We start from the raw sequence: 19,759 nt of genomic DNA on the forward strand, positions 1-19,759 counted from the left end.
AAAGAGCTCGTAATACACAATAACCCTTCCACTCCCACCAGATACAGAGCATCACCTTCTTCAGATATTGACTGACTTTTGCAGAGGTTAAAGATGGTTTATTTCATTTTCTCCAGGACCTTTTTTTTTGCTCTACATTATTGTAAACAATCCATTTTCATCTCCTGTAATTGTTCTTTTCAAAAAAATGTGTCTTTATTATGTTTGAGCTGAGAATTGCAAATGGAAAAGTAATCCATTAAATTATGTGGCACCCAAACAAAGCATTTCATGTATCCAAGTGAATTCACAAGTCTTGTATGAGACATGTGGAGTATCTCTGTGATGTCTAATGTCATGTGACAGGGATTATTTTTGATTAGCATTTTGATTTCGTCATCATCAATGACTGTAGTCTTGCCAGAAAGTTCATGGTCTTCCAGATCAAACTTTTCACTCCTAAACCTAGTGAACCACTTCTAAACAGTCCTCTCAGCTTCGGCACTATCTCCATTAACTGCATATATCTTTTTTGCAGTTTGAATAGCATTTTTTCTTTTCTGAGATAAAAAAAATATCAAATGACAAAAAATGCATCTCATTTTCCTCTATTTTCACCTTTAACTTAAAAGCAGTAGAAATAAACTACCTACACAATAATTGTACAGAAAGACATGATGAAATGTCACCTTTCTGAAAATATGTCATGTGCTTCTGTCACATTATCATTATGGATGGGAGACCAAGTGCCAGAGGCTAGAGAACCGAATAAGCACTAGAGCACAAGGTACAATAATTATTGATAATTATTGCAAATAATAAAATAGTGAAAACAAAGCAAATTATCAGTGTTAGCAAAAAATCACAACAACAAAAATTGCTTATGATGTGTTGGCAGTTATGTAGGGAAGTCACATCATGTTATACCTCCTTTTCCAGCATGCGCAATCTGCACCTGATTATGTCTTATATTATTTAATGAATCTGTTGCCTAGAAAACCATTTAGGAAGATGAAAGGCAATGAGTGGATGGCAACAAAGCCATAACAGTGGTGTGTCATCCTGGTGGCCAATTGCAGTTACATAGAACATCACAGCTAGAAATAAAGAGTTTTACATCCTGTGTGGTAATTCTCTTGACCAAAATATGAGTATACAACAGATCTGAAAGAAGATAAAGTTGATATACAGTACTCCCATAACTTAGTTTATTTATGATTTCATATTTTATCCCAGTAAACTGTCACAATATTAAATGAAATAAAAGAAGGAACGCGTCTGACAATGCAGAAAGTTTTAAAAAAACCTTATATTTTGCCCAAAATATAAAAACGATTTAAAAACCTTCTGCATTGTTAGAAGCTTTCCTTATTTCATTCATTATTCTACTTCTATACTACAATGCTTCAAGTGAACTACAACACTCTTCTGTCAACAATAATGTATTTATTAATAGACTCAGAGATTTTCCCCTAACAAAACCACTTTAAAATATTTTCTAATAAGTGTATGATTAATCATACCAAATTTGTTGTTGTTTTTTCCCCCCAAAATATACTTGTAAAATAAGAATGCTTCTTATATACCAGGAAATGTGGTAACTGCCATATGAAGCAAACGACTCACCTAAGGCTATCTTTTTATTATGAAAATCTTTTCTACAATATTTTAAGATTCTACTGATAGAGCTTGGCCTTTCATGAAATTTTTCAACTGTCATGAAGGATACTTGAGACTCTTTGGTTATTTTTTTTTCATCAACTTATAATTAATGTTAATTTAAATACTTTGTCTGCAAGATTTTTTATTGTCACTTATGAATATAAATACCTCTTGCTGCAAAGTGATAATTAATTGTAAATAAATTACAAATTGAAGCTTTATAAAATATTTTCTTAATGTTATTTTAATATCTGTCGGATCTCTTCACACAAACATACATAATCATCATCATTTCGCATCTGCTTTGCTGGCATACCACTGGATGGTGCAGTCCTCGTTGCAGTATGGTAGTTTGTGTGCATCAATGACTCAAAGCCACTCTAGCAGAATGCAGGTCCCTGGTAGGGATTCCCATGTTGAGCCAGTCAAAGGGCAGAAGCCTCACTAATATGGACCGTTTCTTCCCCAAAGTAAAAGTGGATTTGTGTAGGGCCAACACCCCTACCTAGACAAAAGCAAAGTTACAGAAGCAACAATGACAATTCAAAGCCAACAAGACCTTTGAGGAGAAGCAGAAAAGACAGCCTGGAGTTAAGAACAGAGGAGAAAATATGCTGATGGCCTATGCTACAGAGGAAGTGGAGAGCTTAAGTAACAGTTTGCTAGCACAGTTGAATCCAGAGTTACTTTCCTCCCATGTTGGTCAGAGAAGCACAGCTTGCTCAAATGTGTCATGTTTACATGCTTTTCTAAAAACCATTAGAGTGTAGGTCAGTGGAGCCTGGTAAATGTTTTTCACTGGAGGAAAAGCTTTCAAATATTGATTTTATATTTACATCACATGTATTCTATAACAGCAATTAGTTTTTACTGTGAATTTTATGAAGAATATATATATGAATTTCTAAGGTATTATTTTAAAACTTCACAAAAATGTATTGAGAATAATTTACCTACGTTTTTACACTTATTAGCCTGTAAAATGAGATTTTTCAACCACGTATAAGATACTGAAGGAAGTAACATTTGATCAAATTCTATAATCAATTTCCAGTTCCTAGCCGTAACTATAACCCTTTGAATATAGTATCTGAGACAATTACAATTCCTATATCCTTCTTCCTGAAGACTAATCTGTTATCAATGAATACCTTAACCTAGTTAACCACTTGGATTTTTATGCCACATATATATAAAAATAAAGTATTTCACCTAATGGGTAGTTATGGACAGCATCATTGATAAGATATAATTTAGGAAATAAAAAGACATTGCTCCTTAAAAAGTATCACAAGAAAGTTAAAATTTTGCAAATTATTTTATTAAAATTTTGTACATTTTTAGCATATTTATTTTTCTAATATATTACAAATCACGTCTCTGTCTCAATTTCACAATGAATCAGATTTTCAAATACCATTCCATTACTAAATAAAATTAGTTGCTTTAAGACTAGCTTTCTTCCATTATGCTAGTAATGATCTTGCAGCTAAAATCTCTCAGCACACATAACTTCTTCATATGACAAGCTAGACTGTACGGGAATTTCCAGAGCAAGATTGAACGGGAGTTTCCAGATCAAACTCTTATGGGAGTTTCCATTCTTTATTTTCAGGGAGCGGAGTAAAATACCAATTAACTTTGTCGTCTGTGACATCAGAAATATTTGAAGGTTGCCAATTTGGTTTGTGGTCTTTATCCACCAACACTGTAAGAGAAAACACAAAATAAATAAATAAATATTCGAATGAATAAATTTTAAATTGATCTCAAATTTATCAATTCTTTCTGATTTTGTCACAAGGCAAGCAATTTTGAGGGGAGGGGGCAAATCAATGACATTGACCTCCCAGTACATGACTGGTACTTATTTTATCATCCCTGAAAGGATGAAAGACAAAGTCAACTTCGGTGAAAATTGAGTTCAGAATGTAAAAAGCTAAATGAAATGCAGTTGAGCACTTTGTCTGATGTGTCAACCATTCTGTCAGCTTTGCTGTCTTTTCAATAAATGAAAATGTTCTTTGTAGGAAATACACATTTGGGAAACAAATTTGGTTTTTAACCCTTTTGTTACCATATTTGTGCTGAAATATATGAACTTTGCTTCAGTTTAAAAAAAAAATGAAAAATTTACTCAAATAACTGTCATTATTAAACTGGTGTTTGTAACATAAATTAACCTGAAATTTTGGTGGAAGATTTTAACTTGGATTACTTTAAAACCAAAGGTTTGTATCAAAGAACCAGGGGTGGCTTCAGGCAGATGGCATCTAAAGAGTTAAAGGAATTCTCTAATTATGAAGAAATTTTTATGTTAATAATCAGTAAAATCTTCCAGTTCTATTATTATTAACACAAGCTTTTAGAATCCAGCATTTAGAAAAATAAACTGACAAGTCATGTAATGAAACAAAGTTCTGTGATACAAATTTAGTCAAAAAATGTAGTTTTAAGTAGCCAATTGTCAGAAATCAGTCAAATAGTTACAATAATATTAATAAAGAAAAAAAAAACTATTCTAACAAAAATTGATAACCAAGTTCATGTGTTCATTGATTTGTAAAATAAATACAATTATCAAAATATAATGACAATGTCTCAACACATGATTTTAGATAAAATATTTTGCTAAACATATTGACATTTATAATTTCTCTACAGAAAACATCTAGTTACATTCAAATTATTTACAAATCTATAAACTGACATAAAAAAAAAAATCTATACTCACTGGCACGGACTCCTTCATGAAAATCACTGTCTTCTACAAAATGCTGGCTAAGGCGATATTCCATTTTGAAGCAGGCATCAAATTCTTTCTTTGCTCCTTCTTTGAGTTGGTTCAAGGTCACTTTCAAAGATATTGGTGACTACGAAAGGAAGAAACAAACATACAAGATTAAAGCCATAGGAATGAACATTGAACTGGCCGATGCCAGCGCCGCATTGACTGGCTTCTGTGCCGGTGGCACATAAAAAGCACCAATCTGATTGTGGCCGATGCCAGCCTTGCCTGGCACCTGTGTCGGTGGCACATAAAAAGCACCCACTACACTCACGGAGTGGCTGGCGTTAGGAAGGGCATCCAGCTGTAGAAACACTGCCAGATCAGACTGGAGCCTGGTGCAACCTTCTGGCTTCCCAGATCCCCGGTCGAACTGTCCAACCCATGCTAGCATGGAGAACGGACGTTAAATGATGATGAAATGAAGAAATAAGACGCTTCTATGACTATTTTAGATGCTTTAATTAATTTTTTAAAAAAAAATAATAAAAAATTTTGTAGAATTTATTAAAATAGCTTACTTTTCCACTATTGACGACAAAACAATATGGTCTTACATAAAATTATGTTTGAAAGTTTTAAATTTGGTTTTTAACCCTTTTGTTACCATATTTGTGTTGAAATATATGAACTTTGCTTCAGTTTTAAAAATAATTAAAAATTTACTCAACTGTCATTATTAAACTGGTGTTTGGAACATAAATTAACCTGAAATTTTGGTGGAAGATTTTAACTTGGATGAACTTAAGAACTAGGGACAGTCGTGGGTTGACATAAAAAGAGTTAAACACTGCTAGAAACAACAGTCAAGTCTTCAAGTAAAGTCTTGAAAAAGGACATATTACATAAACTAAGTTGGATAAATGCCAAGCCAGTCAAGGATGACTTCCCTCTTCTATAATTCTATGAGAGGGAACCTTTACATGTATGCTCACTCTGCTAGAAACCAGTTTTAAAAAGGAAGGACATTAGATAACACAGTCCTAAATACACAAAGGTGAAGGTGCATGGCCTAGTGGTTAGAGTGTTGCACTCACAAGTGCAAGACCATGGTTTCAATTGCTAAAACTGGGGAGTGCAATGTACTCTTGAGCAAGACACTCCATCTCACTTTGCTCTGTGATCACTGTGACACTCAACATATAGTACACTGTGCACCCGTTGAGACAACATCAATTCGAAGGAGGGAATGAGCTAATGTATAACACATACATTTGATCTCTTCTAAACAAATCGTTTGTGGAGGTCATTCAGCAAGAAATTGCAGAACCATCTTTCTTGGACTACAAGAGACTACCATTAAATACTCAAAGACTGAACAAGAGCCAAAAGGATGAAGGCTGGAATATAAGAAGATTCATTGAATTAAAACTGAACTGTGGCTGAACAACAACTTACCATTTTACTTATGATATTGACTTGATCAAGGGCCCATTCTGACCCATCTTCTTTCAAGTTTTCAATAATTTCTTCAACTGTATTTCCACCAAATAATTTGTTAATTTTTTCCATATGAGGTTCTAAAATAAAACTCTTGCTTTCATCAGTTTTACTCTGCAAAAACCAGAATGTATCAATGTTTTTTTTTTTAAAAAGTAAAAAATACCATCAGAAATTACACACACACACATTATATGTTATAGGGTTCATTGGAATCTAGGCATATCAACATGAGGATGGCAAGAGTAGCTGGGTACTTAGTGGAATTATGTTCATTATGGTAGTCAGTGAATGGGTCAACTGCCATCTCTGCATTGTAAAAAGCTTTCCTAATTTTATTTATTATTCTACTTCTGTACTACAATGCTTTAAGTGAATTACAAACAATGCCTTCTATATATATATATATATATATATATATATGCCGGTGGCACGTAAAAAGCACCTATGGAGTGGTTGGCATTATGAAGGGCATCCAGCTGTAGAAACACTGCTAGATCAGACTGGAGCTTGGTTCAGCTTCCTGGCTTCCCAGACTCTGCTAGCATGGAAAACAGACGTTAAACGATGATGATGATGTACGTATGTATAAGTTGTTTTAATGGTGGAACTCTATGTAGATAAAACTTTAGATAATAGAACATGAAATATTCAGTTAAAAAACCCTTGGATAGAATATAGTTGAAAGTTATCCATGGGATGTGAACCCACATCATTGGAGAACATGTCAGGTCCTTTAACTCAATACTTGCTATTATTTATAGCTTAAACTAGCTGAAGTTACAGTGTTAAAATATATTTCATATTTTTTGAAGTTTCTATAAAAAATTTAAATAAAAGTTTCTTATGTATGTGTCTATATATGCATATATAATCCCATATAGGCTTCTACTACATAAACCTACCTATAGTTACAAAGTTAATATCTAATCCCTCAGATAATTAATGCAAAAACCACCCACAACACACAAAAATGGTCTAAATCAATTTTTGATATTAATTAACAGAAATTAATTTTATTTTCCATTATTTTTACTGAAAATGGAAAGCAAAGACTGTTGTATGTCTGATATGAGAAACTGAAAAAGGCTTACCTGATTTTGGAAGTCATTTAACACCTGAGCTATTTTCTTCTGTGTTGGAGATTCTAAAGTCAACAAAGATTTTTCAAGAGAGTCTACCTGGTAATAACAGACGATTGAAATAAATAGAATTATTCCTCTATTCCATGCCCCCCACTCCCATGCAAAAAATAGGATAAATGCTGTTGTTACATCATAACCTTTCAACTGTGAAATTAAATTTCATGGTTATTCCAGCAATGATGTTTAATATTTACCAAGAAATAGAAAATTGGTAATTTCTGCAAGTCACATTGCCCCAACAAATTTGAAAATAGTTTCAAATATGACATTCCTCCAACAAAAGAGAGATTTGTATATAAAACTGCTTTCATTACCCCTAATGCTAAAGGGTTAACCTCTTTTTGCAGTTAAGGGCAATGAAATTTTGAGTGGGAAGGTAGGCCCTGAAATGGTGCACATTCTCTCCTGATGACCCCATACACTTGCTGGCTTCCGATACGTGGAGCTTTCGACTGGTAGCACTTGCATGTGCAAGTTGTTTGCAAAACATCATATCTGATTTCCACAGTAATAAGGATTCATTACACACATCAGGGCACCATTCGAGCGTGATCGTTACCAACATCGCTTCACTGGCACGTGTAAAAAGATTTGAGCGAGGTCATTGCTAGTACCGCCTGACTGGCCCCCATGCAGGTGGCACGTAAAAAGCACCCACTACACTCTTGGAGTGGTTGGCATTAGGAAGGGCATCCAGCTGTAGAAACTCTGCCAGATCAAGACTGGAGCCTGGTGCAGCCATCTGGTTGCCTGCCCTCAGTCAAAACCGTCCAACCCATGCTAGCATGGAAAACGGATGTTAAATGATGATGATGTGTGTATGTAACATACTGTGCATCTCTATGCAAACCTGTGTTAATTAGATTAGAATTTTTTTTATCATGTTCACTGCACTAGTTCTTGTCTGATCACTGGAGCTAAGCAACAATGAGCCTTGTAAGTAGTCAGATGGGAAACTTAGGTGATATAAGCATCTTTACAGGAACAGTCATGGATGAGTGGTTTAGAAGCTTGCTTTGCAACTGCAAAGTTTCAAGATCAGTCCCACTTTATGGGACCTTGGGCAAGTGTCTTCTACTATAGCTTCAAACCAACCAATGCCACGTAAGTGAATTTAGTAGATAGAAACTGTATGGAAGCTTGTTGTATATACACACACATACACCTGACAGAAAGGGGATCCAACCACAGGAAATTTACCTCAACAAATTCTGTCTGCAAGTGAGCATGAAATGAATGAATGCATGCATTAATCTTTGTGTTTGTCCCCCACCACTGTTTAACAACTAATGTTGATTTGCGTATATTCCTATCTTAGTGTGTAAGAAAAATATGTGTGTGTATGACAAGGTTTCAGTTTCTGTCTACCAAATTCTCTCACAAGTCTTTAGCTGGCCATGAACTATAGCAGAAGACACCAAAGATCAGATGGTTGAGGAGCAAGCCCCTTAATCACACAGCCATGCCTGTGCCTCCTGAATATTAAAGAAAGTAATTTGATATGCCCGTTCCCAAATCCCAGTTAACTCCAGCTTACATATATCTTCTGTGAGGTAAAAATGGAACGCTTACCTTGTTTTTTTCTACAAAATGAGTAGCAACCCCAGCTTTACAAACATCACGGCCTTTCAGTCGATATCCAGTTAGAGCTAAAAACATTCCAAGATTTCCTTGCAGCCGTGGTAGAAAGTGGCTTCCACCAACATCAGGAAACAATCCTATTGTTCCACAAAAGATTAACAGTGTAAGTTTTCTGATAAATATTCACCATTTTACCATTATTTTTCAACACACACACACACAATGTGTACATAAATATATAACTGTATCTGAGTTCTTATTAGACTGGCAAAGGTGGCGAGCTGGCATAATTGTTAGTGTCAGCAAAAATGCTTTACAGTATTTCTTCTGACACTTCATGTTCTGAGTTCAAATGCTACTGAGGTTAACTTTGTGTGTCATCATTTCAGGGGTTGGTAAAATAAGTACCAATCAAGTACTGGGGTCAATGTAATCGATCTACCTCCCCTCCTAAAAAACGATGGCCTTGTGCTGAAATGAGAAGAATTCTTACTAGAAAGCCAAATGTTTTCACTCCCAGGTATTTGTCTTTTTTCCTTCACACTAACATGGATTTGATTTACAAATTATGAAATTTTTATGAATGGCCAGAGAAACTTTTTATGTTTATGGTTCCTTTACAATCAGATATCCTTCATAACACTAAGATACAGAAATATTACATTTATTGAGCTAGGAAGACTGAAGCAGGTAAACCATATCCAAAAATGGGATTGTAAGAACAGCTGTTGAGTTTATAAAATTAGGAGGCCATTAGCTAAATTACCAGCATAGGGTCCAGTCATCGCAGTGGAATGATGGCTTGGTTATCTTAATGATCATGAAAAGCAATGTCAGTAGAGTGCAAGCTCCTGGTAGGGTCTCTCATGCTGGACAGGTCAAAGAGTAGAAACCAGACAAATATAGACCACCCCTTCCCAGGGGTAAAAGAAGGAGTTGTTTGGGCCAACACCCTGACCTAGAAAACAGCAAAGTTACTGAATCATCAATGTCAAATGTTATAAATATTTGTTCACATTTTTTTGAGTTCATCACACATTATCTCATAGCTTCAAGATTTCAATGATGTGAAATCCATTGCCCCCTGTTGGCCACCATATTATTGCCCCACTTTTCTTCAAACCCCCCACCCCTCAATCTTTCTGCTGCCCACAGCACGGGGGCACTGGTCTAGAATATCTGTGCATGTAGTAGCAGTACCAACCCAATGCTTAGCAGTATTTTATCCATCTTTACAAAATTCTACCGAGGTCAACTTTGCCTTTCATCGATGGAAGAGGAGGACCCAGAGTGGAGATTAGTGGAGAGAAGTTGATGGCCAAAGCTCCATAGGCAGCAAAGGGCTTAACCCATTAGCACTTTCACCGGTCATATCCAGCCCAAACACTCTTCTTTTTTATGCTCAAACTGGTCAGATCTGGCCTCTTACACTGCTACAATGCCATTCTAAAGATAAACAACCACATCATCAAAATCTCAAAGCTGCAATATAATGTATGAATAACTTAAAACAATGTGGATGAATAAGAATTTGATAGAAAATCTGACTGCCAAAGGGCTTAAGTGAGTATTGGCTAAATTAGGAATTTAGAGTGGAACTAACCCTGCTTGTCATCCTGCACCAGAGTTATTAATTCTTTAGCATTCAGATTATTCTGTCAACTGTTATAAATATTTGTTCACATTCTTTTGAATTCATTACGCATTATCTCATAGCTTTGAGATTTTAATGATGTAAAATCCATTGCCCCCTTTTGGCCACCCTATTATTGCCCCACTTTTCTTCAAGCTTCCCCCGCTTCTTTCTGCTCACTTTGGAGACCGCTGGTCTAGGATATCTGTGCATGTAGTAGCAGTACCAACCCAATGCTTAGCAGTATTTTATCCATCTTTACAAAATTCTACCGAGGTCAACTTTGCCTTTCATCTTTTTGAGGGTGGCAAAATAAGTACCAGTTGAATACTAGGGTCAATGTAATTGACTTACCTCAACCCCACCCTCCGAAATTGCTGGCCTTGTGCCAAAATTTGAAACCAGTATACTTTAAAGTGTTAAAACAGAATTTAAGTTTAGAAATATATCTTACCTATTGCTGTTTCTGGCATTGCAAACAAGGTCTTTTCTGTTGCTACACGGAACATTCCATGAACGGATAAACCAACTCCCTAGAAACAAACAAAAACAAACATATAGCCATGGCTGTGTGGTTTGGGTTCAATCCTACTGTGTGGTCTCTCAAACTAATTCCTTCCACTATAGCCTCACACTGTCCAATGGCTTGTGAATGGAATAGGTAGACAGAAATTCTGTAGAAGCTTGTTTGTGTGTGTGTATGTAGATGTGTCCCACTGCTTGACAACAGGTGTTGGTTTGTTTATCTCCCCTAACTTAGAGGTTCAGCAAAAAAGACTGATAAGTACCACACTTAAAAAAGTAAGTACTGACATCAGTTTGTTCAACTAAACCCTTCAACACACTGCTCCAGTATGGCTGCAGTCCAAGATAAAAAGATAAGGATGATGATCATGATAAATGTTATTCATTTATTCACTGGCATTAAGAAGGACATCCAGCCATAGAAAACCTGCCAAAACAGACATGGAACCTGAACAGTCCTTCAGCTGACCAGCTCCTGTCAAACCGTCCAACCCATGACAGCATGGAAAACAGACATATGATGATCATGATGATGTTTATTTACTGATTTCAGTTTAAATAGTTTCATTACTCAATACTTACTCCACCCATGGTAATCCCATCAATAACAGCAACAAATGGATATTTGAATGTTCCTGAAATGAATATAAAAGAAAATTACATAGCTTTACTCTCAGATATATGCATCATGATAATATCACCTGTGCTTGTGCCACGTAAAATGCACTCTGCTGGGTGGTTGGTGTTAGGAAAGAGCATCCAGCTGTAAAAAATCCTGCCAAAACAGTCACAGAAGTTTGGTGCAGCCTGGCCAGCTCCCGTCAAACTGTCCTACCCATGCTAGCATGGACGGTGGATGTTAAACGATAATGATGAGGATGATGATTTCTAGCACTGGTACAAATCTATAAATTTTGTGTGGAGAAGGGTAAAAAATCGATTAGATCAAGACTATTTGTTGATTGGTGCTTCTGCTATCAACCCCAGAAAGATGACAGATAAAGTCAATCTCAGCAAGGTTTGAACACAACACAAAAAAGACAACAAAAGAAAATGTCAAGCCTATTACTCACTATGGAGGTGCATGGCTTAGTGGTTAAGGGGTTGGACACATGGTCATAAGATTGTGGTTTTGATTCCCAAACCGGGCGATGCATTGTGTTCTTGAGCAAAACACATCACTTCACGTTGCTCCAGTCCACTCAACTCAGATTGCAAAAAGCCAGAATGAATGAATATAGCAAAGCATTCTATTGAGTCCTCTAACAACATGCCAACATAGGATAGTGGTTTCAAATTTTGGCACAAGGCCAGTAATTTTGGAGGCGGGGTAAGTCGATTACATCATCGCCAGCGCTCAACTGGTACTTATTTTGGCAATCCCAAAAGGATGAAAGGCAAAGTCGACCTTGGTGGAATTTGAACTCAGAACATACAATATACAGTCGGACGAAATGCCACTAAGCACTTTGCCTGGCATGCTAATGATTCTGCCAGCTCATTGCCTTTGCCAACATAAGATATTACAAGGTGTAGTATCAAAAAGAGCTGGAATCTTTCCTCAGTAAAAACCAGGAAAGGACACCAGAGTCAAGAACGTTGAGGGTGGAAGGGGGAGGTGGAGAGTGAAGGTGTGCCACAGTTAGGGGTGAGGCCACAAAAGAAACACATCATCTCTACCTTTACTACAAAGCACGTCCATATGAGCCTGTCTTCACTACAAAACCACATTATGCATGATGAAGCTACTGAAAATTCCATAAGAAACTATTAAAAGACGACTTACCAATTTTGTGGTTTAATATATATTCTTCTTTAAAGAAGTCTTCAGCATATGAGTCTCCACTTTCTTTCGATTTTGTAATAGCTGGAAGGGTTCAGAATAGAATAGAAAGTGGTAAATTTAAAGATATTTTAAGAAAAATAAAATTCCACAACATAAAACAAAAAAATAAAAATCAATATATTTTACAGTCATCATTCAATTAAATCCCTGCTAATTAAGCAATTAGAGTTTTCTTTTTGATTTGCATTACATTAGGAGATTTTGGCCCAAACTGTTTTTATTGCATTACATCCAGCTGTAGGTATGGCCTAGTGGTAAAAAGTTGGCTTCCCAAACAACATGGTTTTGGATTCAGTCCCACTGCATGACACCTTGGGCAAGTGTCTTCTTCTCTAGCACTAGACCAACCAAACTTTGTGGGTGGTTTTGGTAGACAGAAACTGAAAAAGGCCACTCTACACATATACACATATACACACACACACACATTATATATATATATATATATATATATATATATTATGTGTGTATCTTGCTTTAACATCATGTAATAATTGTTAACAAATGCCACTGTTTGGCAAGTGATGTTTTATGTTGCCAATCTTCCATGAAAACATGTCTGGTCATGGGAAACAATAGCTTATTTGGAAATTGGAAACAGATGAGGGTTGGTGATAGGAAAGGAATCCAGCCACAGAAAATTCACCTCAAGAAATTCCACTGACCCATGCTAGTGTGGAAAAGTGGTAATTTAAAACGATAACATCCACATGTCTATCTTGCTTATCATCAACTACTGTAATGATCAAAGTTGGATGTTTATTATAACACCATATATTTGGTGAACTCAAAAGGTCTGCTGACATGAGTGGTGTTTAGCCCTAGGTCAACCTTGACTGTAACTGAGAAAATACATGATTAAAGGCAATCTAATTATTAAAATGACTACTCTATCTTTTTGCTGGGCACAAAAAAAAAAAACCCCTTTGATTACACTATTCAATATGTCATTCTCTTCTAAGACATGAAGTTCTAATTTGATGGACATTTCATAACTAACATGTCAATAGACCACATAGGGTCTCTCTCACTTGCTCATAAGTATAGGAATGTATATCAGTATATGTATGTGCAGAAATGAAATTGTTAACTTTTCACCAAATCATAAAGTCTCCTAAGGCCAGTTTATTTCCAATTTCTTTTACAAAATTGAAAGGATGAGAGATAAATCTCCTTTGGGATAGGATGCTAGCTTATCACAGATAACCCTTTTTCCTTTAGAAGTAAATGACTTTGGCACTGCATTGCAACAAATCCCTCAGCATTTCCACTGCTGCTACTGCCCACAACAACAAACTATAGCCACTCTGCATAAACTATTTAGAGATAAGTGGACTCAGGACCTGTAAGAAGGAGATTCTATCAATACATTGGTCCAGAATCTGTAGCTCTCTACAAGAGGCCACCACCATCACTACCACTAACAGACATCTGCCACATCCAGAGGCCTGTATGTAGTCTTGTCAAATTTCACACTGTGGACCTAGGTTGACTTAGTCATTAACAGTTATCTCAACCATAGACACAGCACAGTCATAACATGACCTGAACCGGATTATCCAGTAGTTTATCAGCATGGCTCTCCAGTGAAGTTGCTGTGGGAATGGATAAAAATCTAATGTCTCAGACAGAATCCATTTTCAGGAAAAAGCTGACATGTGAGAAATTAAAGAGGCACAACAGAGTTTTATATCTAAGTGAGAAGAACTGGTTGCAACTCAGAGAGAAGATAAAATTCTGCTGTTTCTTTAATTTCTTACATGATTGATTGATTGATTGATTGATTCTAGTTTCAGCTTATGAGCTGTGGCCATGCTGGGGCACCGCCATTTGGTGTTGCTACTTGGTTTCACTTCATGGAGGCTTTCTAGCAACTGCTATGTTAACTTTTCCTGAAGATGTTGCATTTTCTATTCCTCTAAGTTCATTGTATTCATTTTGTCAATTTTCTTCTGTGCGTGCGTGCGTGTGTGTGTGTGCAGGTATCTCTCTCTCTCTCTCAGTAAGCATAGAAATGGTAAATGTAAAGGTATTCTTTAGTTTATTGAAAAGGAAGAGCAAATGGAAACACACCAACAATATCTCCACCAGCACAAAACGCTTTGCCACCAGCTCCTTTCATAATTACCATTGAAATGGATCCATCTTTCTCCCATTCCTGGAAAATAAGATAAAAATAAATATTGTAATATTCAGTGACCCATAAATAAGGTGGAATTTAAATATGTTTCTATATTTGAATACCTTACGCACTTATGAGAGACACATGGTGTTTGGAAGCTGGGTGTATTTCAGGATTTCTTGGTATTTTAGGCATGCCAGGAGCAAACAGTTCTAACAGGCTATCATTCTATTGTATTGAGAGAGAAAGTCATAAACTATTCAATATTTTGAAATCTGGGATAAGTTCCAGTACACCACAATACTTAGTAAAGTGGCCATGACCATCACCACCACCAACAATCACTACCACCATCACCACTACTGTCTCCACCACCATTGCCACCACCGCCACCTCCACCGACAACACCATAATCTAAATACTAAATTTTCCATGCTGGCATGGATCGGAGTGGTCTTTTAAGACCTGGTTTAAAATGCTACTATGCTTGGGATGTCCTTAATCACTCTCAATGCAGGAATACCATTTGGCAAGAGAGAGAACAACAGAGAGAGACAGGAATGGTGATGCTGACTTTCAAGTCCTTTTTTCTTTACAATGAATGGCTGTTACATATCCAGCAAGCTTCACTCCTCTCAAACCTCAACAGATCCTACTCCTTCCACATTTGATGTCTGTATCTCACTACCATGCACTGCCGTACACTTCATACAGTCTCTATTTTTCATAGGAGTCAAAAACCTTTTCTGCTGTCAAACAAATAGCAAAAATTCCTTGAATTTGTTTTTTCTTCAGCTAGAAAACTATTTCTACAATCCTCTTTCGCATTAATTAGGACATTGATAAATACATACAAAGTATGGAAGTATGGGCGGCCATAGCTGTAACAGCTCACCCCCCTCCCAATTCTGCTTTTATTCTTTCATTTGATATACACCTACAGGCTTTTTCTTGCTTCCATTAACTGCCCCACCCTCTTTCCTCCCCCTCCTCTCACTTTCATGCTTACTGTTTCACTCCCTCCTCCTCACACAGGAATTAATTCCAACAATATGTCATCTCCCCACTAACCTGCTGTTAACTTGTTAGATTATTCCCTTTGGCACTTCAAACCTCTTATAAAAAGCAAGCAATCATTGTTTATGCCCCTTCTCAACAACTAACTACTATATTTAACGTGTCTGTGCTGCACCAGGCTTCAGTCACCTGTTTTGACATGGTTTCTACAACTGGATGCCATTTCTAACACCAACCACTTTACAGAGTGTATTGGGTACTTTTCATGTGGTGCCAGCATGGGCGTTTTTGATGTGCCACCAGCAGGGGTGCTTTTCATGTGCCACCACACAGGTCCTTTCCATGTGGCACCAGCTCTGGGGCTTTTAATGTGGAACCAGCACCAGTGTTTTTCATGTGTTACTAGTATGGGTGCTTTTTATGTGCCACCAGCATGGGTCCTTTTCATGTGACACCAGCACAGGTCCTTTCCATGTGGCACCAGCTCAGGTGCTTTTAATGTGACACCAGTGCTTTTCATGTGGTACCAGTATGGGTGCTTTTTATGTGCCACCAGCATGAGTGCTTTTTCATATGGAGCCAACATGGGTACATTTTATGTGGCACCAACACCCAGAGGTTGCCAAGAAGCTTGCAAGATAATAATGTCCCAGCTGAGAGAGATAGCGGTGTGCTAGCTATCTTACAACAGAGAAGATACATTTTAACCCAGTAGGATAAGGATAGGGGAGGGAGGTGGGTGAGAGAGAGAGAGAGAGAGAGAGAGAGAGAAAGAAAGAAAGAAAGAAAGAAAGAGAGAAAGAAAGAAAGGGAGTCCATCTATCAATCTGCTAGAGATTACACCATATCTTCCATCTTCTCGGTATCTGTTGCCTGTAATGAGGACACAGAATTTACACAGAACTTCTTGCCAATCTTACTCCCTTATTAAGAAAAGACACTTTCCAGATGGTAATTGAACTTTCTGCTCACTGCTCTCTCTCTCTCTCTCTCTCTCTCTTTGAGTATTAATCATTGTAATCTTTGTCATATTGACCTTTAGACTGAAGATCATTATTCTGGTTTGTTTATATTTTCTGTCATTCCAAAACATATTAACACACCTGTCACTAACCTATTGGAATTCACCCAAAATACATTACTTTTTGCTTAACCTAACTCACCACACAATACATAATTAAGTTTTTAAAGATTAATGCTTATTAAAATAGTGATGGTAGTAGTAGTAGTAGTAATATGAAATGGCTGACTAGAACAGGTGTACTGACATATGCACTAGCTTTTTCTTGAAAAATTTGTTTCTAGAAATCTTATTTTAAAATACATAATGTGATTTTTAGAGAAAGAAAGAGAGAGAGAGAGTGAGAGAGATAGAGTTTGTGTATGTGTGTGTGTGTGTGTGGGTGTGTGTGTGTGTGTGCGTGTAAGCTCTTCTTATGCTTCAGTTAAACATTTTATATATTCAAGTGGGTCTCATAAAATATTTATATTTATTCTTATACTTGTTTCAGTCATTTGACTGTGGCCATATTGGGGCACCACCTTGAAGGATTATAGCCAACCAGATTGACACCCTGCCTACATATTCTATTGGTCTCTTTTGCTAAACTGCTAAGTAACAGGGATGTAAACAAACCAAAACCACTTGTCAAATGGTGGTGGTGGGGGAGGGACACACACACACACACAGTCTCCATCTAGCAACATGGCTCACAAGGCACTGCTTGGCTTGGGGTTATAGTAGAAGGCACACACCCACGGTGCTGCAAATAGTTGCAAAACAAGCTTCATAACTACACAGCCAAACCCTAACCTATTTATCTTTTTATAACTAAATAAATAATGTTTTAGCTTCTGTTCATTTCAAAAGAAGCCTCAGACAACATATTTTCTTGACTATGTCAGTATTTAAAGTATGAATGGTTACATAAAGTCCTGTAATTCAACATTCCCACCCAACACCCATTTAATATAAACTTTTTTGATTTTTTCAGTCTTTGTTTGCCATGTTTGTAGCTTCACACCCTCCTTTGCTTACAACTCATCAACATATGACTCCTTTTTTTCTATTGTTTATCTGTAATATCATTCAGCATAAAACAATGAGAAAGCAGGTCAACACTGCTTCCCTTTCAATAGTAATTTTTATCCTTTGTTTTCTTTCTTTCCTTCTTTCTCCTTTTCTCTGTCTCATACTTTTCACCTTTCTTTCCTATGCAGACATAAACATGTACACATACACGACAAATTTTATTATATATGTAAAAACCTTACAGATCATCATCCTCATCATTTAACGTCTGCTTTCCATGCTGGCATGGGTTGGACAGTTTGACTGAGGTCTGGAAACCCAGTAGGCTGTGCCAGGCTCCAATCTGATCTGGCAAGTTTTCTACAGCTGGATGCCCTTCCTAACACCAACCACTCTGAGAGTGGAGTAGTGCTGGCACCTACCCTACAATGTCATTCTAAAACATTCAAAACACACCACTGAAATCTTGAAGCCACGAGATAATGTGTGAGTAATTCAAAATAATGTGGAATAAATAAGCTTTACATTTAACAGAATAATCTGAATGCTAAAGGGTTAATATGTAAAAAGAAAAACTCACCAGCATTTGTTGGTAGATTTTTCTAGCCATTGGTAATGAAAGGGCATTCAAAGCTTTAGGTCGGTTCAAAGTGACAACACCTTTGCCAGCCACTCTTTCGAGCAGAACATCCATTTCTGAAGAATTCTTTGACATATGGCGAAGGAAAGAAAGTTTAGGAGCTTGTAGCCAAACTTGCTTCTAAAAAAAAAATAAATAAAATATGGAAATGTTAACAATATACAATGAGTGCAACCAGGATTCTTGACTAAATCCTTTAATATCCATCTTCCATCCTGGCATGGGTTGGGTGGTTTGACAGGAACTGGCCAGCATCTATGGCTGGATGCCCTTCCTAACGCCAACCACTTCACAGAATGTACTGGATGCTTTTTATGTTACCCCAGCATGAGTGTTATGTATGTGGATCTGGTGCCAGCGCTTTATATGTGGCACCAGCATTGGTGCTTTATACATGGCAATGGCATCAGTGTTTTCAACATGGTGCTGCCATGGTGCTTTCAATGTGGTACCGACACGGGTGCTTTTTAAACATGTAAACCACAATGTTGTTATTCATTTTTTCCAAGAAAGACTGGAAAGGAACAACATAACATTGCATATATGATGGTGATGCTTATTTGCAACCCTGGCATTATGTCAAGACAGAGGTTGCCAAAGGTGCTGTGCATTAGGACTGAGCCTGAGAGCACACATTTAGGAAGCAATCTTCTTAACCACACAGCCATGCCTGTTACCTACAAATATATTTTATTTTTTATTTTATTTTTATCTAGTTTCAGCACATGAGCTGTGGCCATACTGGGGCACCGCCACAAATTAAAAAAAACACAACAAAATAAATAAATAAAACACAAAGATGATGATATCTTACCAGACATCCAAATGTAAATGCTGACCTGCAACAAAACAGAACGGAAACGGTCAGAAAATAGTGAAGGAAAACAATTAAGATTTCTAACATTCATACAAGGATACAAGCTTTGGTGGGAAGGCATACTGGATTGTATCAAAGCAATACTTCATTAGATTGGTACTCGCTCTACCATTTGTGCTACTCACTATCCTCAACAAGAATAACAATAACATTAATAATGGTTGCAAATTTTGACACAGGGCTAACAATTTTAGAAGGAGGGCTAAGTTAGTTTTATGGGCCAAAAAGGATAAAAGGCAAAAGTGACCTCAGTAGAATTTGAACTCAGGACGTAAAGAGCCAAAAGAAATGCAGCTAAGCACTTTGTCTGACAGGCTAGAGAATCTGCCACCTTGTTGCATGCTGCTGCAGCAGCAGCAACATCATGATCATTATCATGGAGGTGCAACAGGTAGTGCAGTAGAAATCTGCCTGAAACTTATCAAAATAATAATAATAACAATTTCAAATTTTTGCCACAAGGATAGCTTGG

General features: G+C 36.8%; 2 protein-coding genes across 4 annotated transcripts in view; one reads left to right on the forward strand and one right to left on the reverse strand.

Moving 5' to 3' along the window:
* Window positions 1–3,404, forward strand: part of LOC115220679 (protein BANP) — a 39,640-nt gene extending 36,236 nt beyond the window's left edge. Inside the window, exon 14 of the mRNA XM_029790797.2 lies at window positions 1–3,404. Within this exon, the coding sequence (XP_029646657.1) occupies window positions 1–75 (75 nt within the window). The 3' untranslated portion in view covers window positions 76–3,404.
* The window catches only part of LOC115220682 (3-hydroxyisobutyryl-CoA hydrolase, mitochondrial), a 22,814-nt gene continuing 5,995 nt past the window's right edge, over window positions 2,941–19,759 (reverse strand). For all 3 annotated transcript variants that reach the window (XM_029790799.2, XM_036510473.1, XM_036510472.1), the window contains exons 3-13: window positions 19,225–19,249; window positions 18,351–18,530; window positions 14,673–14,757; window positions 12,540–12,620; window positions 11,336–11,388; window positions 10,683–10,761; window positions 8,587–8,732; window positions 6,964–7,050; window positions 5,828–5,983; window positions 4,376–4,514; window positions 2,941–3,349 (exon numbers count right to left, since the gene is read on the reverse strand). In XM_029790799.2, the coding sequence (XP_029646659.1) occupies window positions 3,228–3,349; window positions 4,376–4,514; window positions 5,828–5,983; window positions 6,964–7,050; window positions 8,587–8,732; window positions 10,683–10,761; window positions 11,336–11,388; window positions 12,540–12,620; window positions 14,673–14,757; window positions 18,351–18,530; window positions 19,225–19,249 (1,153 nt within the window). In that variant the 3' untranslated portion in view covers window positions 2,941–3,227. The remainder of the gene's footprint in view (window positions 3,350–4,375; window positions 4,515–5,827; window positions 5,984–6,963; window positions 7,051–8,586; window positions 8,733–10,682; window positions 10,762–11,335; window positions 11,389–12,539; window positions 12,621–14,672; window positions 14,758–18,350; window positions 18,531–19,224; window positions 19,250–19,759) is intronic.

Source organism: Octopus sinensis, linkage group LG17, assembly GCF_006345805.1.
Source record: "Octopus sinensis linkage group LG17, ASM634580v1, whole genome shotgun sequence".
NCBI lineage: Eukaryota > Metazoa > Mollusca > Cephalopoda > Octopoda > Octopodidae > Octopus > Octopus sinensis.